The following is a 22,485-nucleotide window of genomic DNA, read 5'->3' as shown; positions in this document are numbered from 1 at the left end:
CTTAGCGTTCCATTCCCTTCAACTTCGAGTGTTATTCTTTGCTGGTTACCGGGGCTAGGCATATTGCTCTTCGATTACTTCTCAGCTTCATGTCGTTCCGTTCCTAAACGGAGCATGGTATATTTGTACACCTCTTAAAAGCCCTGTCTGGAGTGCAATCTTCCGGTACTTCTTCGCAGTTTCCCGTAGGCGTCATTTCCTCCTTGTGCCGTTGACCACGGGGTTTCTTGTGGCTTTGGTTTCAGTTCTGCAGTTTTCCGAGTTGCAGGCCTTGTTCAGCGGGGATTCTTATTTCTGATTTCCCTTATCTGCGGTATCAGTTCAGTCGGAACCACAATCCTTTCTTTTATGACTAGCTCACTTTTCCTTCCTTCTTCCTGGGAGGAGGAATAGGGAGTCGTGCTTTTATTCATTGCATTTTTTGATAGTGCATAGCTTTCTTCGAGAGCAAGGTTTCTAATGACTTTTGGTTGTTTAGATCACCTGTTTTTATATTATTCACGGGACGCCTCAATCTTCTGGCGGCGTCCAAAGCCGCCATCGCTCGATGGGTCCAGGAGGACATTCTGCTTACTTGATGGCAGGAAAGCGATTGGCGAACGAACTTCATGACAATTCCGCCAGTGCGATAGCTACTTCTTGGACTCGGTCCAGAGGTTTTTTCCTTGGAGGAGTTTTGTCTCGCGGCTGCTTGGTCTTCCGAGAGTGTTGTTTCTCAGCATTTCTGGTTGGATGTGGGGACACATGCGGTAGATGTGTTTAGTGCTTTGGTTGTTGCGGAGGCGGCGTTTGCTTCCCACCCAGATTGAGGATTGCTTTGCTACATCCCATTGGTCTCTGGATTCATCTGCTGCTGTTGCTAGGGAAGGAAAAATTATGTTCTTACCTGTTAATTTTCTTTCCCTTAGACGCAGCAGATGAATCCAGAGCCCCACCCTTTCTGGTATTGTCTGTCGGTTTGTTTTTTTTCTTGTGCAACTTTCGCGGTTTGTTGTGGTTGATAGTTGTATTCTGTATCATTGCCTTTTGCGATTTGTTCTGGGAAAGAAGTTTTTTACATGCTATGCTTATTGCTGGTTACATGCGCTTGGGCAAGGAGCTATACTGATGAGACAGGAGGAGTGCCAGCCAATAGGACCACCTGTTGATCAGTTTCTCTATCTCCGCCTGCTGGTAGATGTGGGCTATCCCATTGGTCTCTGGATTCATCTGCTGCGTCTAAGGGAAAGAAAATTAACAGGTAAGAACATAATTTTTCCTTAGATTTTAGAGAGCAGGCATTGATTAGTCCGAAATTAAATACATTTGGGTACATAATAGGAGAATGAGTGGGTGGGGTTGGATAGATTAAATTAGACCTCTGACAAGAGGGAGATATATCATATTTAAGATGGTGGATAGGACGGTGTCCCCAGTGTACTGGAATTTGAGAAGTGGGGAAGGTCATAATGGCCGCAGAAATTTTCAGTGAAGACAAGACAGGAGAGAATAGTTTCACAGGATAATGTGTAAGTAAAAAATCCTATGGCGAAGAACCAGGCGAGTCTGCACTTAGGAGGTGCATGAAGGAGTGCACTAAGAAGCACTACCTGCTCCTTAAGCGCGCTCCTTTGGGTGCGTGCGCCGCAAGCAGGCCCAGTAAGTAGAACATTTACCGGCACGTACACTTTGTGGGCGGGAGAGAAAGACATGGAGGATGAGAGACACGAATGACAGGTAAAAACAGCAAGGAACATTCAGTAGTTTTAAAGTGCAGCAGTGCAGAATGAGTGAGAGTTTACTACATAGAAAAGCCCTACTCCCGAAAATAAGCCATAGGCATATGCAGCCGTGTTCCCCCCCCCCTCCCGCCCTCACCGTGCAGCTGAACCATCGAACCCCCGCTGATCATCCTTCCCTCCCAACCTATTCCCGCCAACCGCAACCATAAATACCTTGCTGCAGAAGAGCGTCGGGCCAGCAGCACTCATAGGCTGCTTCACAGTCTCACTGGGGATGGTGAGAGGGGAAGAAAGTTGTTGCACATGTGGGGGAAAGTAAAGAGGAAGAATTGGGGTGAGGGAGAGGAAGGGAGAGATGATCAAGTACATGAAAAAAAAAAAGCCCTATCTGAAAATAAGACCTAGTGCCTTTTTGGGGCCCCAAATGAATATGAGACACTGTCTTTTTTTTTATTTTTATTTATAAATTTAATAATTACAATATCAAATGATACCAGGAAAAAAAGGATTCTTACACAAAGTTTAACAATGCTTATGTATACAACACAAAATTCCTTTTCCAGCCCACAGCAATGGGGAGACATGCTACTTTTCAACTAACAAAAATAAGAAGAAAACTAAGAATTGGTTCTTGATTCCTATGAATCTTTGACCATTCTCTACTATTTGGGACTCTTACATCCTCCAATTTTCTCAGTAGTGAATCATTTAAAACAAAAGAAAAAACTCATTTCTGTTCTTGAGCTATTAGAAATTATTGCAATTGAATAGGATCCCAAAATACATATTCAATGTCTTGTAATTTAACAAATCATCAACTAAAGTATGCTGTATTTTCAAACAATTGTTCAGTTCTAAGTCTTCCTTTAAAGCTTAACTCCAGCAGTTCCACTATATTATTATGAATCACTTGTTCACACAGTCCTATATACTATTTATTTGTATGGACTTTCTGACTGCAACCGAGCACCACACTGCCTTAGTTGCTACCATTCTTTGTCAGTCCAATTTTTATTAATTATTTTTATTTATCCTTTTTTTATATATGTATAAAATCTTCATTTACTTTTAGTGTCTAATAATCATCATATTTGTATTAGTCCTATTAGTAAGAGGAACCTCACTTAGCTTAATAGTGATTAGTTCATCTTTGCACCTCTCCCGACATGCATGTTTCAATATAGAAACTTTTCTTCAGGGTCGAGGCAAACTAAAATAACCAACAGAAAAATTAGGCTGTATACTTTGCTTTGTAATCCTTAGACTATCCTAACAACAGTGCCTCAACTAGATTTAATGCCAAAAAAATGAAGCAAACAGGCATAATCGCCAATGCTTATTGCCACGTGTATGACGTCATTCAGCGCGTCGTGCGGGGCTCAGCTTCAAAAGAAAAGGAGTACGGCTCTTAGCTTCAAAAAAGAAGCCCGGGGTATGGAATTCTATGTGAAGCTCTCACAAGATGGATAACCATTCTATTTCGTCATTTAACCCCTGAGGTACTAAAGATTTAAGTCTAAAGATCCATTTTTTGTTCTTTAATGGCTAAAGCTTTCTGTATATTTCCTCCCTCCCACCCTACTGTGACCGCATCCATAATCCTCCATTTGATATATGACCAAGTGTGCCCCATCAATTGCCAATGTTTTACCAATGGAGCAGTATCCCTTTCTGTACGTACCCGTGATTTATGCTCGTTTTTATTGATCTCATCGTCTGTCCAACGTAAATCTTATTACGTGGACATTGAATCAAATAAATCACCCCGGTGGATTCACAGGTAGTAGAGACATAAGTATGGTATATATTTCCTGTTGCTGGGTGAACCCATGATTCCCCTGTGAGAGCTAAAACACACCACTGACATCTACCACATACAGAATGGGCACCCCTGCCAACATTATCTCTATACGGTTTATTTTTCACCATTTCCCCAATGTTTTTGGTACGTTTATAAGAAAATACTGGTCTCTCCGGAGATTCTGGTACAGCTAACCTGGCCACATGCCAGTGTGTTGGGTTTTTTTTTAAATCTTTATTCATTTTTAATCATTCAACAAGTGTACAATTTAATAAGATACATATTCTTGAAAACATCACTTGTAAGTCTTTCAAGAAAAAGAACAATTGTATATATATAAACCCATAACCCACCCCCCTTCCCATTGTTATTAATAGTATACACAGTAAAATAAGAACCCTTCCCCCTCCCTATTATTCATGGTGTATATTTCAATAAAATAACTGGTGTTTAATCATCACAAAAAGATGTCAATGGCCCCCATATTTTAGAAAAGGTCTTATAAATGCCAGTGTTTTAATATTAGCTTATTGATTTTCCCAGACAGTGGGGTGAATCTTTGAACAAAGATTAAACCTATCTCTTCTTTAGTCTCATGGTAATTCAACAATAACTCTCTCTCTGCATATTTAGCACGTGTGTAAGCTTGTTGGATAATATTCACTGGATATCCCCGCTGGTGGAATCTTTCTTTCATTAATTTAGCCTGAATTTTAAATTCCTCAAGGGTAGAGCAAATTCGCCTTAGCCGAAGAAATTGACTGATAGGAAGACTATTCCTCAGCCAGACGGGATGGAAACTATGATATCTTTGCGGGCTGTTTCTATCCGTGCTTTTTTGATATAAAGTAGTCTTAAATCCATTCACATCTTTTTGTATGATAATATCTAAAAAAGCAATTTCTTTGGTATTAATAGTTGCTGAAAATTTAATATTCGGCAATATATCATTCAGCCATTCAAGGAAACACTCTAATTCCTGCATAGAAGCTGTCCAGATGAAAAATATATCATCCAAAAATCTTTTCCAGATGTTGACATTTTTAAATCCCTCCGATTTATATATGTAGTTCTCCTCCATATTTGCCATATACAAATTGGCAATCGATGGGATTGTTGTTAGGATAGTCTAAGGATTATAAAGCAAAGTATACAGCCTAATTTTTCTGTTTGTTATTTTAGTTTGCCTCGACCCTGAAGAAAAGTTTATTTAAAAAAAAAAAAAAATCTTTATTCATTTTCAAAAATTACAACAAGTGTACAACATTCATTCAGAAATACCTTAATTCATCACTTGACATTCTTATTTGTATTATTCCAAATAAATAATTATATAAGAAACCCACCCCTCCCACCCATATACCAATAAATAATAACTATCAATATATTATCCGTCATAATCCCACCCCTCCTTATCTTATCCAATATTCTGCTGTTTAAGATGTTTAAGAAAAGTTTCTATATTGAAACATGCATGTCGGGAGAGGTGCAAAGATCACTAATCACTATTAAGCTAAGTGAGGTTCCTCTTACTAATAGGACTAATACAAATATGATGATTATTAGACACTAAAAGTAAATGAAGATTTTATACATATACAAAAAAAGGATAAATAAAAATAATTAATAAAGATTGGACTGACGAAGAATGTAGCAACTGAGGCATAGAAACATAGAAAGTGACGGCAGAAAAGGGCCAAGGCCCATCGAGTCTGCCCACTCCATTGACCCACCCCCCTAGTTAATTGCTCTCTGATGACCTTTTCCCTCGAAGAGATCTGACATGAGCATCCCAAATGATCTTAAAAACTTGCACGCTGCTGGCCTCAACCACCTGTACTGGGAGCCTATTCCAGCTGTCCACCACGCTTTCAGTGAAGAAGTACTTCCTGGTGTCGCCATGAAACTTCCCGCCCTTTATTTTCAGCGGGTGTCCTCTTGTGGCTGAGGGTCCCCTAAGAAGGAAAACATTATCTTCTACCTTGATGCGACCAGTGACATACTTAAACGTCTCAATCATGTCCCCTCTCTCCCTACGTTCTTCGAGAGAGTATAGCCGCAATTCGTTCAGCCTTTCTTCGTATGATAGATCTTTGAGCCCCGAGACCATCTTGGTGGCCATTCGCTGTACCGACTCGATTTTCAGCACATCTTTGCGGTAATGTGGCCTCCAGAATTGTACGCAGTACTCCAGTTGAGGCCTCACCATGGTTCTGTACAAAGGCATTAGGACGTCGGGCTTCTGACTAACAAAACTTCTCCGGATTCAACCCAGCATTTGCCTAGCCTTAGATGAAGCCTTCTCCACTTGTTTGGCCGTTTTCATGTCATCGCTGATGATCACCCCCAAATCCCTTTCTGCGGCAGTCCTTGCTAAGGTTTCTCCATTCAATGTGTACGTTCTGCACGGATTATTGTTGCCAAGGTGCATGACCTTGCATTTGTTAGTGTTGAAGCTAAGCTGCCAGGTCGAGGACCACTGTTCCAACAAAAGCAGGTCTTGCGTCGTGCTGTCGGACAGATTGCCGTTACTCACAATATTACATAGTTTGGCATCATCAGCGAATAATGTTATTTTACCTTGAAGTCCTTGAGTCATGTCTCTTACAAATATGTTGAACAGGATCGGGCCCAAGACTGAGCCCTGCGGCACCCCACTGGCTACCTCCGATATTTTAGAGATGGTACCATTAACAACCACCCTCTGAAGTCTACCACTCAGCCAATCGTGAACCCATGCTGTAAGTGTTTCACCTATTCCCATCGATTTCATTTTGCTCAATAGCCTGCGGTGGGGGACGCTATCAAAAGCTTTGCTGAAGTCTAAGTACACAACGTCTAGGGACTCTCCCAAATCCAGTTTCCTTGTTACCCAGTCAAAGAAACTGATGAGATTGGATTGACAGGCAGTGTGGTGCTCGGTTGCAGTCAGAAGGTCCATACAAATAAATAGTATATAGGACTGTGTGAACAAGTGATTCATAATAATATAGTGGAATTGCTGGAGTTAAGCTTTAAAGGAAGACTTAGAACTGAACAATTGTAATTTAACAAGACATTTACATGGAAATTTTAGGTAAAAAGATGCCTCAAGAGCTAAGACTCTTGTTCTTAATTTCATAAATTCTTTCCTTCTTAGTTGCGTAGCTCTTGAGACATGAGGAAAAATTCTAACCAAATCTCCACAAAATTTTGTCAACCTATTTTTAAAGTAAAGTTTCATTATTAGCATTTTATCTATCTCACTCATGCATGTTATTACCATAGTGGACCTACTCTGCATCACATCCTGAGTATCTTCCAAGAACTCTGTCAGATTTATTTCGTTTGTGACCAGGTGGTCCACCTCCTGGTCGGATTGTATTTTCTTTTGCGGAATATAATAACAATTATTTATTGGGAAATTTTCCGCATTGGGTAATCCCAGTATTTCTTTGAAAAATTTCCTTAACAAAATTTCAGAAGATAATAAAGGAGACACTGGGAATTAACCAAGCGGAGATTCCTCGCTCTATGCATATTTTCCAACATTTCCATTTTAGAATGTAACACCGTAGAATCCTTAACAGCAGATACCGAGACAGCTTGCAGTGTATTACTTTGAGTTACAACCTTACTTAATCTTTTATCCAAACAGCTTAAGTTAGAATCCACATTCTCAAACTTTTGAGACAGACTGTGAATAGTCCAATGTTTGTTTCACTGATTCTCTGAGAAACCCTTCAACTCTAGAAATACCAAACCACAAATCTTTAAGGGTAATAGCTTGTTTTTCCACTGCTAGTGGTTGATCTCTACTACACCTGAAAATTCAAGTGGTTTAGGTATTTCAGTAAAGGCTAATTTACTTATCTGAGTAGAGGATACCACTAATTCAGTAGAAATAGCGGGGGTAATATTCCCGCTACCACCAGATACTGGATGAAGGGGGGGGGGGAGTCCTTTCGAGGGGGCTCATCGATGCACCCGATATGGGAGAATTCATATCAAGTAAAGGTTGTGGTGGATTATCTGTAGAAAATGTCAAATGTCTGTCCATGGGACCAGAAACAGCAGGTGTTGAGCTCTTAGGCTTAATTTTCCTTTTCCCCATAATAACAGATTAAAGTTATACGACCTGAATTCCCGCTCCCCGGCTCCTCGTTGCTCCAAGGGGCGAGACCTGCCCCTTAGGGCACGCCCCCTTCGGCCACACCCTGCAACCGCAGCAGCGGTGTCCAATTTAAAGCAAATCACAGCCAGCAGAGACGGACCAATGACGTCGAGGGTCCGTCTCCTACAGTGCCTGCCCGATTCCACCTCTGGACACTGCCGCTGCTGCGGGAAACACGGGGCAGCGTTTTAGAATCTCCTCCTGTGTCCCAGTCAAAAGAGGTAAGGCAGCTGCCTGTCTTATTTTCAGGGAAACATGGTAGTATCACCCCCCAAACAGTCATAGTACAGAAGACAGAAGCCTGTTTTATTTGTAGGGTCAGACAGCACATAATGGTAATACTTAGCTTTCATCTTTGCTAGTCACTGGTTTTCTGTTGCAGAGTTCCCTCTGGCCAATGACTTTTGGTCTGGCATGCTGTGCGGTAGAGATGATGCACATGGCTGCTCCTCGGTATGACATGGATAGGTTTGGTGTAGTGTTTCGTGCCAGTCCACGTCAAGCTGATGTGATGATAGTTGCTGGTACTCTCACCAATAAAATGGCACCAGCTCTTAGAAAGGTATGATGTCTTTTTTTTTTTTTTTTAAATTGTCAAGTTTGTCACCCTGCAATGCCCTGACCTAGACTTGTTTTCAATAGATTTTTATTTTCCATTTTGTTGCGCATAAAGAATTCTTTACAACAGCCCCTCAAGGGGGCACAAATATACAAAACCAAGAAACAACAAATCTATACCAAAGAAATTCACCTATCCTTCCTAAATACCCCCAGTACCCCCATGCCGTTACAGAAAAATCATGTGCACCATATAACATAAGTCAGCAAAAAGAAATGAACATAAGCAGTGCCTCTGCTGGGGTCAGACCAGAGGTCCATCGTGTCCAGCAGTCCGCTCACGCAGCAGCCCAACAGGTCCAGGACCTGTGTAGCAATCCTTTATCTATACCCCTCTATCCCCTTTTCCTTCAGAAAATTGTCCAATCCCTTCTTGAACCCCAATACTGTACTCTGTCCTATCACGCCCTCTGGAAGCGCATTCCAGGTGTCCACCACCCACTGGGTGAAGAAGAACTTCCTAGCATTGGTTTTGAATCTGTCCCCTTTCAACTTTTCCAAATGCCCTCTCATTCTTGTAGTTTTTGAAAGCTTGAAGAATCTGTCCCTCTCCACTTTCTCTATGCCCTTCATGATCTTGTAAGTCTCTATCATATCCCCTCTTAAGTCTCCTCTTCTCCAGGGAAAAGAGCCCCAGTTTTTCCAATTTTTCAGTATATGAAAGGTTTTCCATACCTTTTATCAAATGTGTCTCTCTCTTCTGAACCCTCTTGAGTATCGCCATATCCTTCTTAAGGTATGGCGACCAAAATTGGATGCAGCACTCCAGATGCGGACGAACCATTACCCGATACAACTGCAGGATAACTTCTTTCGTTCTGGTTGTAATACCTTTCTTGATTATACCTAGCATTCTATTTGCCTTCATAACGGCCACTGCGCATTGTGCCGACGGCTTCATTGTTTCATCCACCATTACCCCCAAGTCCCTTTCTTGGGTACTCTCACCCAATAACAGCCCTCCCATCGTATAGCTGTACTTCGGGTTTCTGTTTCCTACATGCAAGACTTTACATTTCTCTACATTAAATTTCATCTGCCATCTCGTCACACACTAGTTTGTTCAGGTCCCTTTGTAAATCTTTGCAGTCCTCTTTAGTCCTAGCCCCACTAAATAGTTTGGTGTCGTCTGTGAATTTTATTATTTTGCACTTCGTCCCTATACCAGACTGCCTCAATTCACTGATGCAAAATCAAATCCAATTGGGTCCATAATTCTCAAGTGGGGTCATAGCAACCATGATGTTTATCAGTCAATTTATCCAGTGCAACCAAGGAGGTCAACGTCGAGCACCAATCCAAAAGCGTTGGTCCATACAATTGCTTCCATTTAAATGCTATGACACATTTAGCAGCTGCAAAGCAAAGTCTCTTAAAGCGCCCTTGCCAGCGGCACTTTCGCCTATTATGCAAGCCCAACAAACAGACCCTGACCTAGTCTTTATTGACCTAGTCTTTGGGACATTGCTGAAACAAGGCTGCCCTGTGAACTTCTAAAAGCTAAGTTACCATTTCATATTCTGCTCTTTTCACTGGTTTTCAGCATTATATCTGCTTAATTTCTCTTCTCCTCCCTGTTTCTTACTAAAAAAAAAATATAAAAAAGCACAAAAAAATCCTTCTCTTTCCTCTGTTAAATCTTATTTCTTCTTCCTGCAGTTTTGTTTAAAATACTGTGTTTTAGGTGGTATAGAGCCTATATTTCTGGTGCCTGTGGCTCAGGGTGACTAAAGTAGGGAAAATCTGTTATAAATCCTGTGTTTTAGGGTAGTACTGATAGAACCTGCAGTTTTGTTTAAAATACTGTGTTTTAGGTGGTATAGAGCCTATATTTCTGGTGCCTGTGGGGTGACTAAAGTAGGGAAAATCTGTTATAAATCCTGTGTTTTAGGGTAGCACTGATAGAACCTGCATTTTTGTTTAAAATACTGTGTTTTAGGTGGTATAGAGCCTATATTTCTGACTCACTAGTTTTTAGCCATTGTGTTTGATTAGGTGGAGAAGGGAGGGGCTCTGTTTTACTTCTAAGGTTAATTGCATTATCTTTGGGACATTGCTGAAACAAGGCTGCCCTGTGAACTTCTAAAAGCTAAGTTACCATTTCATATTCTGCTCTTTTCACTGGTTTTCAGCATTATATCTGCTTAATTTCTCTTCTCCTCCCTGTTTCTTACTAAAAAAAAATATAAAAAAGCACAAAAAAATCCTTCTCTTTCCTCTGTTAAATCTTATTTCTTCTTCCTGCAGTTTTGTTTAAAATACTGTGTTTTAGGTGGTATAGAGCCTATATTTCTGCCTTACTAATAGTCTTACTTATAGTCCCACCAACCCCAGGGACCACTATTCATATATAGAGACCCATATAATCAGGACTTCACAACCAATCAAGATGACCTTTATTCTATGCAATCACTGTGGTGCTTTAATTCCAAGACATACTATTTGGAGGCTTAAGGCTTGCCCCATCTGTCTTCAACTTGCCAGTATTAAGGAGGAGCTCTGCAAACTTAAACAGGAATTGAATACAATTAAAGCAGCTTCCATCACTCCACAAAATCATACCAACTTACCACCTCTACCTCAAAGAATAAAACAGCCCAGGAATAAATGGGTCACAGTAGGCTCAGGAAGACTGCGACATGTAACACAGAAACATCCACCTTCACTAATATTACCTCTACAGAATTCCTTCGCTCCACTAGTGCACTGCGATACTCAGGAAAACAGAAGGGAGGTGGGACTGGAACCAATGAAGGAAACTCAAGAGAACAAGAGCACCCTAAGTACAAATAAAAAAGCCAAAAACAGAAAACTATTACTGTTGGGGGATTCCATCATCAGAGGCATTAACCTTGGAACACAGGGCGAGGAGTCCAAAATAGTGAAATGTCTTCCAGGATCCTCAGCTACCAGGAGTTCCAGGCAAATACTGACTATAGTTAAGGAAGAAACTAAGGATTTTAACACTGATGTTGTTATCCATCTGGGAACAAATGACCTGGCCAACAACTCCACACTTGAAGCACAGAAAGCTTTTCGGGAGCTTGGTGAGGGCGTGAAACCTTTTGTAAAGACTTTAGCTTTTTCTGAAATACTGCCTGCATATGGAAAAGGAGAGCAAAGAGTGAAAAACACAGAGGACTTTAATAGATGGCTCAGAGCCTGGTGTCATCAAGAAGGCTTCAGGTACATAGGAGGATGGGGAAATACATGGAAGGACAAGAAGCTATATTGCACTGATGGGCTACATATTACTACAGCAGGAAAAAAAAACCTTGCAGAGAAATTTAGACAATATTTTTCCAGGCATTTAAACTAGAAGGTGGGGGTGGTGTATGTACGAAGGACAATTATAAAGACCACCCCCGGCAAAAGAAAAGATGTGATAGTAGTAAAGGCTGCAACATAAGCAATATCAGCAACTCATTTCTTAGTATTGCAACGGAAAGTGAAACGACACAAAAATCCATACGAAGAAGGAGATTATCGCTGAAAAATAGCTGGAAAGCGATGACCACAAATGCTCGCAGTCTAAGCAACAAAGTTCATGATCTGCAAGCCCTGATATTAGAGGCAGATCTAGATATTGTTGCTATCACAGAGACATGGTTCAGTGAATCACATGGATGGGATGCAAACATACCGGGATATAATCTTTTTAGGAAGGACAGAGATGGTCATAAAGGTGGAGGAGTAGCTCTCTATGTAAAGATCAATATCCAAGCGACCGAAATGCAAGGGACCTGGGGAGAGGAAGAAGCGATATGGATTGCTCTGAAAAGAGAAGATGGAACTTCTATCTACGTGGGTGTAGTCTACAGACCTCCGACTCAATCGCAGCAAATTGATAAGGATCTGATTGTGGATATCCAAAAGTTTGGAAGGAAAGAGGAGGTTCTGCTGTTGGGAGATTTCAACCTGCCGGATGCGGACTGGAATGTTCCGTCTGCGGAATCGGAAAGAAGTAGGGAGATTGTGGATGCCTTTCAAGAGGCTCTGCTCAGACAAATGGTGACGGAACCCACAAGGGAAAAAGCGATATTGGATCTGGTCCTCACAAATGGAGAGAGTATCTCTAATGTTCGAGTGGGTGCTCACCTGGGTAGTAGCGATCATCAAACGGTTTGGTTTGATATAACGGCTAAAGTGGAGAGCGGCCGCACGATACTTAAAGTCCTAGATTTCAAACGTACGGACTTTAATGCAATGGGAAAGTACCTGAAGAAAGAGCTGTTAGGATGGGAGGACATAAGAGAAGTGGAAAGACAGTGGTCTAAGCTGAAAGGAGCGATAAAAATGGCTACGGACCTTTATGTGAAGAAAATCAATAAAAACAAAAGAAAAAGGAAGCCGATATGGTTCTCCAACCTAGTGGCTGAGAAAATAAAGGCGAAAGAGTTGGCGTTCATGAAATATAAAAAAACCCAAGAAGAGGAGAGCAGAAAGGACTACAGGGTGAAACTGAAAGAAGCCAAGAGAGAGATACGTTTGGCGAAGGCACAGGCGGAAGAACAAATGGCTAAAAATGTAAAAAAAGGGAGATAAAAATTTTTTCAGATATATTAGTGAAAGGAGGAAGATAAAAAATGGAATTGCTAGGCTAAAAGATGCTGGGAACAAATATGTGGAGAGTGATGAGGAGAAAGCAAATGTGCTAAACAAATACTTCTGTTCTGTGTTCACAGAAGAAAATCCTGGAGAAGGACCGAGATTGTCCGGCAAAGTTACACGAGAAAATGGAGTAGATTCTGCGCCGTTCACGGAGGAGGGTGTTTATGAACAACTTGAAAAACTGAAGGTGGACAAAGCGATGGGACCAGACGGGATCCATCCCAGGATACTAAGGGAACTCAGAGAGGTTCTGGCGAGTCCTATTAAAGACTTGTTCAACAAATCTCTGGAGACGGGAGTGATTCCTGGGGATTGGAGGAGAGCGGATGTGGTCCCTATTCATAAAAGTGGTCACAGGGATGAAGCAGGAAACTACAGGCCGGTGAGCCTCACTTCAGTTGTTGGAAAAATAATGGAAGTGTTGCTGAAAGAAAGGATAGTGTATTTCCTTGAATCTAATGGGTTACAGGATCCGAGGCAACATGGCTTTACAAAAGGTAAATCGTGCCAAACGAACCTGATTGAATTTTTTGATTGGGTGACCAGAGAGCTGGATCGAGGACATATGCTAGATGTAATTTATTTGGATTTCAGCAAAGCCTTTGATACAGTTCCTCATAGGAGGCTGTTGAACAAACTTGAAGGGCTAAAGTTAGGACCCAAAGTGGTGAACTGGGTCAGAAACTGGCTGTCGGACAGACGCCAGAGGGTGGTGGTTAATGGAAGTTGCTCGAAGGAAGGAAAGGTGACTAGTGGAGTCCCTCAGGGTTCGGTGCTGGGGCCAATCCTGTTCAATATGTATGTAAGTGACATTGCTGAAGGGTTAGAAGGAAAAGTGTGCCTTTTTGCAGATGATACCAAGATTTGTAACAGAGTAGACACCGAAGAGGGAGTGGAAAATATGAAAAAGGATCTGCAAAAGTTAGAGGAATGGTCTAATGCCTGGCAACTAAAATTCAATGCAAAGAAATGCAGAGTAATGCATTTGGGGATTAATAATAGGAAGGAACCGTATATGCTGGGAGGAGAGAAGCTGATATGCACGGACGGGGAGAGGGACCTTGGGGTGATAGTGTCCGAAGATCTAAAGGCGAAAAAACAGTGTGACAAGGCAGTGGCTGCTGCCAGAAGGATTCTGGGCTGTATAAAGAGAGGCGTAGTCAGTAGAAGAAAGAAGGTGTTGATGCCCCTGTACAGGTCATTGGTGAGGCCCCACTTGGAGTATTGTGTTCAGTTTTGGAGACCGTATCTGTCGAAAGACGTAAGAAGACTTGAGGCGGTCCAGAGGAGGGCGACGAAAATGATAGGAGGCTTGCACCAGAAGACATATGAGGAGAGACTGGAAGCCCTGAATATGTATACCCTAGAGGAAAGGAGAGACAGGGGAGATATGATTCAGACGTTCAAATACTTAAAGGGTATTAACGTAGAACAAAATCTTTTCCAGAGAAAGGAAAATGGTAAAACCAGAGGACATAATTTGAGGTTGAGGGGTGGTAGATTCAGGGGCAATGTTAGGAAATTCTACTTTACGGAGAGGGTGGTGGATGCCTGGAATGCGCTCCCGGGAGAGGTGGTGGAGAGTAAAACTGTGACTGAGTTCAAAGAAGCGTGGGATGAACACAGAAGATTTAGAATCAGAAAATAATATTAAAGATTGAACTAGGCCAGTTACTGGGCAGACTTGTACGGTCTGTGTCTGTGTATGGCCGTTTGGAGGAGGATGGGCAGGGGAGGGCTTCAATGGCTGGGAGGGTGTAGATGGGCTGGAGTAAGTCTTAACAGAGATTTCGGCAGTTGGAACCCAAGCACAGTACCGGGTAAAGCTTTGGATTCTCGCCCAGAAATAGCTAAGAAGAAAAAAAAAAAAAAAAAAAAAAATTTTTAAATTGAATCAGGTTGGGCAGACTGGATGGACCATTCGGGTCTTTATCTGCCGTCATCTACTATGTTACTATGTTACTATGTTCACTCGTGTATAATGCCCACTTATGCCCTGGATGGTTCATTCCTAATGTGTACCTGTGGAAGTCTTGTGCTGTGGTTTTTTGCACGTGTGGAAGGCTCACTTCCTGCTCTATATAGTTCACTCCGTGTTTCTGGATTGCTTATGTTGTGGCGTGGCATAGCAACTTAATAGTTAGAACAGCAGGCAGGAAACCAGAGGTTCAAATCCTGCCGCTGCTCCTTATGATCGTGGGAAAGTCACTTAACCCTCCATTGCCTTGGGTAGATTGTAAGCCCTTTGGGAGCAGGAAAATACCTTGAGTATCTTGAACTTCTGAGAAAGGCATGAACTAATTCCAGTTCCTATACATCACTGGTCTTAAACTTCCGGCCCGCCAGGTACTATTTTGAGGCCCTCGGTATGTTTTATCATAATCACAAAAGTAAGATAAAACAGTTTCTTGATCATATGTCTCTTTAGCTATAAATGACAATATTATTATTAAGACTTAGCCAAAAGGAAAGATTTATAAACTTGAGTACCTGAATAAATTAATGTAAACTGTTCTGAGCTCCCCTGGGAGAATGATATAGAAAATTGAATAAATAAATAAACAAAAAATAAGTAAATATTTTTTACCTCATGCAAAATCCAAAATGTGGTCCTGCAAAGGGTTTGAGTTTGAGACCACTGATATACATTCACTCTGGATGTAAGGATCGTGCTACCTTTCTTTGTGTATTGCGAAGAGCTGAATTCTTAGTATGTATTCTCAAATTCTCAGGCTGTACATAACACACAATGTTTCCTTTCAGGTGTATGATCAGATGCCAGAGCCACGGTATGTGGTTTCCATGGGAAGGTCAGTGCTGTTCCAAGTTTCTTCTACTTTCTTATTTGTATATGAAAGGCTATTTCTGCATCCTTGAGTTGGTGCTCATTTTCCTCATATAGCAGACAGGTTACTTTCTGTATTGTGATGTGTTTTTTTCTGTTCTTTTGTCTTGTATACTCATATGATATAATAAACTGGATTTCCTTGAGTTGGGAGATCCTCTGGTCTTTGATCACTAGCCCTCTAAGCACAGATGGACATTCTTTCAGTGTAACAGACTGGTTCTCTGTATGCAAGCAAAGGGAAGCCCAGTATTTATCCCGTAGGCATATAGAAAGGCACATACAATATAGCAAATCATTCTAAATGTACTTAAGATTTTGCAGGATTAGTACAAATGCAGTTTGCTTGCAGAGAAATATGCTCTGGAGACTGAGGAAACTATAATTCTGTTTTATTCCTTTTTGTTCTCTAGCTGTGCTAATGGTGGAGGTTACTACCATTACTCATATTCAGTGGTGAGAGGATGTGACAGGATTGTGCCTGTTGACATCTATGTTCCAGGTAAAGTGTGTTTGTGTGTGCTGAGTGATAATGGAGCATGGAGAGGTGGCAAAGAATGATTGTTTACAGACTACAGTTGTACTCCACAGGTTGCCCACCCACAGCTGAAGCCTTGCTCTACGGAATTCTGCAGCTTCAGAAAAAAATCAAACGAGAGAAGAAAATGAGAATCTGGTACCGGAAATGAGTCCAGGATAATATGGGGACTGTGGTTAGAGTGTTTGCTTTAAAATCATGCATTGTTGGTTTTGAGTTCATTTGTATCCTACTGAAGCTGATATAAGATTAATATCACATGCTACACTGTATTGAGACCTTTCTACATTTAGTCTCTTGGTGTTTGGGTGTGAACATGTAAATCAGGGCAATAGAAGGACATGTCAGATTCTGTGTTTTGCATTTAAAGACTTTATAAATAAAGCAGAAAGATCATTTTTGAAGACATAATGAGTCCTGGGTGCCCTTTTCAAATTCCTGCATGGCTTGAGAAGAAGAAAAGAAACTAAATATTGTGTTTTCCTGGGGCTTGGTTGGTCTGTAGGAAAGCTACATTACATTCAATGAGTGATACGTTGTACTGCACAGGTGCTGTGCTGGGCCCAGGCTTGATGATTCAGAATACCTGATAAAGAGTTTGTCTTCAATAGTTACTCATATTCTGGATTATCTTGGGTGAGGGTGAGAGTCACAGAAAATGACTACACATAATAGTAAATTCCAGTGCAATAGGGATGGTATGCTGAACCATAGGGTACTCAATCCATTCTCGTGAGCATACTTCAGAAAGATGTCAATTACAGTTTTTTGAACACCTCCTTCTTCTCCCCAGTCTCTGCTGCCCCCTTCAGTTTCTCTTTTTGCAGGTGAGCATGAAAGGAGTCTTCTGATCTGCTCGGTTTATTTATTTTTTATTTTGTGGTAGTTTTGCAATTTTATTTTGCTCTAGTTGTATTTTTATTTATTTATTTTTTTTCATGAAGTCAAAGTTCTCTTTTGTTAAGGGTCTACTTTGCCTGCATGGAGAGAAGCAAATTTTCAATCTGCAGGTGTATCCTTCGGGGACCTGTTTCAGCCAGCCTGTTGAAGATTTGTGGAGCTCAGAGTCTTTTCTCCTGGTGTTTACTCGCCCCTTTGACTTGGTCAGGGGCTGGAGTACAGGCTGTTCATGTGCTAATAGCATTCTTTCAGGGTGCTTACAGTGCCAGTTGCATTTGTCTCCCCCTCCCCCTTTTTTCATGAGGTCTGGGAGAGTTGAGGGTTAGTCCAGAGAGGTCTGACTGGCATCCTGAAGATCTCAGCAAAGGGCCTCTCCTAAACAGCTACACCTCAGAGGAGCTGAAGCAGGCAGCAGCAGCACAATTCCCTAGCAAATGGTCTATGAGTAAGGCTGTGACAGCCTGTGGGAAAAATAAAGGGGGCTTTCAAAAGCTGTTTTTGCTTGTTTTTACAGCTTAGGCCTTGGTCCCCTTCCCCTAAAATCCTATTTTTTGAGGTTTTTAGTTGGTCCTGAGGTGATTTTAAGCTGTTTCTTAGTGCTAAAATTCACCCATGGCAGCCACATTTGGGTCCTCAGTGCTGCGGGCAGGTTCATTTGTCCCTAGACATCTGGCATTGCTTTAGTACATCAGTTTCAGTACAGAATCCTATATCTTTGCAACAGAATGGAATATTTAGGTTCTTACTTCAGTAGTCTTCTTTTTGTTAGAACACATAGGATTCTGTACAGCCTATGTTGTGCAGACTTACGATTCACCTGTTTACTGCCTCAGACATTACTGTTGTCTTTGATGAGACTTCTTTTCCTGTCATTTGGATGAGCACAAAAACAAACTATTGGAGTGTGGATAACATTTGGGGGGTTTTATGTGATAGTGCTAGTTGTACATAATAGGTTGGTTTCTAGATACTCCTAAGTTCGTGTTCATGTTATTTATTGTTCTTTTGTCATAATCCGCCTTGAACCGCAAGGTAATGGCGGAATAGTAATCTCTAATGTAATGTAATTATTTACAGAACAGAAATGTAGTTGTCTCAGAAGTTTCCCGTGTCCCTTCATCTCTTTTCTTATGTTTCAGTGAAGTTCGATTGCTTTGGTACTAACTGAAGGAGCTGTTCTCTGGTGAAGGGGAGGAGTTGAAAGATATGAATGACACCCTTCTGCAAAGTTTGCGACTATAAGACAACAGCTTCAGTACAGAATCCTATGTCTTTCAACAGAAAGAAGATTACTGAGGTAAGAACATAATCTTCCATTAAATACTTACAGTACGTGGCATAAATGTGCATGAGGTAAGTCTCTTTCATTTGAGAGGAAGCTCTGGTATGAGGGGGCATAGGATGAAGGTGAAATAGGATAGATTTAGAAGTAACCTCAGAAAATACTTTTCCGCAGAAAGGGTGGTGAATACTTGGCATGGCATCTGTTCCAGATTTACCTATAAGCTAAATAAGCTAAAGCTTAGGGCCTCACAAAAGTTCAGAATTTGGGGGGGGAGGTGGAAGGGCTCTGAAAATATGTGACTTTTTTATCAAACTTATTTAAATGTTTGAGAGGTGGAATTACTTTCATCTGTACTTTTAAAATGGATTCATGCGTAATGAATTTAGGTAATATTTTAAGCATAAATTTTCTGTGTTCAGGCTTGTCAATTTTCTGGTTTTGCAAACAAGTTTATTATTACTTATATTAATAAAAGTGATCCAAATTACTAATTTTGTCAGCATTATATATTGGGGTAGATTTGATATAAATCAAATCAGTTTAAATCACTAGTCAGAAAGGCTTGATTTTGAAATCATGGTTTTCTACAGAAAGACTCATTCTTGCTGGTGAAATTTAAATTGTTCCCAAAATGTCCACCCCCTTTTTACAAAAACACGGGAGAGTTTTTTTAGCACCGGCTGGTGCACTGAATGCTCTGCGCTGTTCTGATGGTCATAGAGTTCCTAAGTGCGTTGGAGCAGTGCAGAGCAGCTGGTGCTAAAAATCTCTTCTGCGCTTTTGTAAAAGGGGGGGGGTATCTTTTTTTATGGCCTGCTGCCATTATAGGTTTTCTCCTCAAGGAGAGAATAATATGATAAACTTCAAGCTACATACAGTTACACACAAATATACCAAGAATTGTGAAGTGCTGTACACTGTATTCTGCTCAAAAGGTTTAACTTTAATTTTTACTGCTTGCCCCTCTTTCCTCACAATTAGCTCCTTGTGCAGATATATAAACTTAGCACTTAAGAGGTAAGGGGCTGATTCTGTATATAATGATTTGCAAAAGAATAATGAGGCTAAGGTCTTTTTCTCAGCTCTTTATATTTTGTAACATTTTTTATCCCAGGACAAGCAGGCAGCATATTCTTTACGCATGGGTGACGTCACCGACGGAGCCCCGGTACGGACCTTTTTAACTAGAAAGTTCTAGTTGGCCGCACCGCGCATGCGCGAGTGCCTTCCCGCCCGACGGAGTGCGTGGTCCCCAGTTTCTTCGTTTCCGCGGAGCAAAGAAGACGCGTGTATTTCAACGCTCGTTGAATCCAACTTTTTGCCTTCCCGCTAGCGATTTTCTCTTATTTTTTCTCAAGTCTACCTCTTTTTTTTTATAATATTTTTTTATTTTCAAATTTTACAGAAAGTGTACAACATGTTAAATACAATTGATGAATATACAATAACACTTTTATATCTAATACATTATGTTCTAAATATATTTTTATCCCCTCTCCCTCCCCCCACCCTTCTATTACTTTTCATTCATACATTACATATTGTATAATATATTATAACATATTATGTAGAAATTATTTTCATTACCCCCCCTCTGTGTGTCATAAAAAAAGATATTTAAAAGAAGAAAAGAAGAAAAATCCTACTATTTATTCATTGCAGTATTTTGTCAATGGCCCCCATATTTTTATAAATTTAGTATATGTCCCTCTTTGTATTGCTATTGTTCTTTCCATTTTAAATATATGACATATTGTATTCCACCAAAATGTATAATTTAGGTTGTTATAATTCTTCCAGTTATTGGTTATATGTTGAATGGCAACCCCTGTCATAATTAATAAAAGCTTGTTATTTTCTGGTGAAATTTGACTTTTTTTTCTCATCATCATTCCAAATAATATTGTATCATATGATATTGCAATATGATTTTCCATCAATTTATTAATTTGTGGCCAAATTGAATTCCAAAAAGTTTTAATATAGGGACAATGATACAATAAATGATCTAATGTCCCTGGTTCTAGATTACAGTGCCAGCATTTATTGGACTTAGAACTGTCTAATTTTTGCAAACGTGTAGGGGTCCAAAAAGCTCTATGTAATAAAAAGAACCAAGTTTGTCTCATAGATGCTGACACTGTACATCCCATTCTCCAAGACCAAATTAGTGGCCATTGAGATGCATTAATTTGATGCTTAATCTCAATGCTCCAAATATCTCTTAGACCATTTTTTGGTTTTTTATTTAAATATCCAGATATTAATTTATACCACAATGCGGCTTGATGTCCTAGGAAGTCTGCTTGAAAACATAAGAACTTTAAACTATATTGATTATTCAATGTTTTCCATTCAGGGAACCCAACCTGAATGGCCTGCTTCAATTGCAACCATTTAAAACTTTGTGTTTTATTAAGACCAAATCTATGTTGCAATTGTGGAAAATCCAGCAGTTTGCCTTCTGAAATAACATCATCCAAAGATCTAATGCCTGCAATAATCCAGTTCTTCCAAAGGATTTGAGTTCCGCCAATTTTGATCTTGGAGTTTATCCATATAGATTGATTAGTTGACTTGTTTATTGGGATAGGTGTTAATTTATCAATAAACCTCAACGTTTTCCAAGTATCCATTAATATTTTATTTTCTCTGTATCTTCTAGGTATGTTAATACTTGGCAGATGAACTAAATTTAGGGGAAACATAAGGCGCCATTCTAAATATAACCAATCCGGTGCATTATCCATAAGTTCTGGGAGGATCCAATACATACCCTGACGTAGAATATAGGCTTGATGGTACCTATAGAAATTTGGAAAATTTACCCCTCCCTCCTTAATTGATTTTTGCAAAGTTACTAAAGCTATTCTAGGTGTTTTACCAAGCCAAAGAAATTTTGTTAAAATGCTATTAAGCTTTTTATAAAAGGACCCCTGAAAATAAATGGGTATCATACTCATTTGGTAGCAAACTACAGGTAACATCATCATTTTAATAGTTTGAACTCTTCCCCACCAAGAAATATGTAATGGGTTCCATTGCTCACATAACTCCGTAACTTTTTTTAAAACATATTTTTCATTCTCTTTTACAGTATCTTCAATTGTATTTTTAACTTGAATGCCAAGATATTTAAATCCTTCTTCTTTCCATATGAATGGAAAAGTGTCAAATAATCCTTTTACACAATGAATATTTAAAGGTATAATTTCAGATTTATTCCAATTAATTTTATAACCTGAAAATTTGCCAAACTTATCAATTAATTCCAATAAAGAAGATAAGGTAGACTCTGGATTTCTCAAATAAAGTAATATATCATCAGCATAAGCCGAAATTTTATATTCCATATCTGAATATGGAATACCTTGTATCTCCCTCGTTTGCTGTATTGCTAACAATAAGGGTTCTAATACATCATCAAATAACAAAGGAGATAAAGGACAACCTTGTCTAACTCCCCTCTGCAATTGAAAACCATCAGATATCTTATTATTAATATTTAGTCTTGCAATCGGGAAGCTATACAATGTTTTTACCATTTGTATAAATCCAGAACCTATACCAAACCATTCTAAAGCCTGATACATAAAATTCCATTCTACCCTATCAAATGCTTTTTCAGCATCTAATGAAACTGTAAAAGCCGGTTCATCCATTTTTTTTGACAAGTTTAACATGTGAAACAATAATCTAGAATTATTAGAGGAATGTCTTTTAGCAACGAAACCCGTTTGATGCATATCTATAATATGTGGGAGAGCTTTGGCTAATCTCAAAGCCAAAATTTTCGCCAAAAGTTTATTATCTACATTTATCAAAGATATAGGCCTGTAGTTTGAAACCAAAGTAGGATCTTTATTTGGCTTAGGCAAAACAATTATTATTGATTCAGCCATAGTACCTTTAATATTACCTTTTATAAGTTGTGTCTGATATAAATTTAGTAAATGTGGGGAAAGGATATTTTGAAATGTTTTATAAAATTCTACTGTATAACCATCACCACC

At 39.9% G+C, this 22,485-nt stretch overlaps 1 protein-coding gene across 1 annotated transcript in view; it reads left to right on the top strand.

Moving 5' to 3' along the window:
• Positions 1–16,698, top strand: part of NDUFS7 (NADH:ubiquinone oxidoreductase core subunit S7) — a 37,133-nt gene extending 20,435 nt beyond the window's left edge. Inside the window, exons 5-8 of the mRNA XM_033954002.1 lie at positions 8,058–8,237; positions 15,668–15,714; positions 16,163–16,251; positions 16,341–16,698. Coding sequence (XP_033809893.1) covers positions 8,058–8,237; positions 15,668–15,714; positions 16,163–16,251; positions 16,341–16,438 — 414 coding nt within the window. The 3' untranslated portion in view covers positions 16,439–16,698. The remainder of the gene's footprint in view (positions 1–8,057; positions 8,238–15,667; positions 15,715–16,162; positions 16,252–16,340) is intronic.
• The last annotated feature ends 5,787 nt before the right edge of the window (positions 16,699–22,485 follow it).

This window comes from Geotrypetes seraphini, chromosome 8 (genome assembly GCF_902459505.1).
Source record: "Geotrypetes seraphini chromosome 8, aGeoSer1.1, whole genome shotgun sequence".
NCBI classification, from domain to species: domain Eukaryota; kingdom Metazoa; phylum Chordata; class Amphibia; order Gymnophiona; family Dermophiidae; genus Geotrypetes; species Geotrypetes seraphini.
Note: the sequence above shows the minus strand (reverse complement) of the source record. Positions and strands in the feature narration are given on the sequence as shown.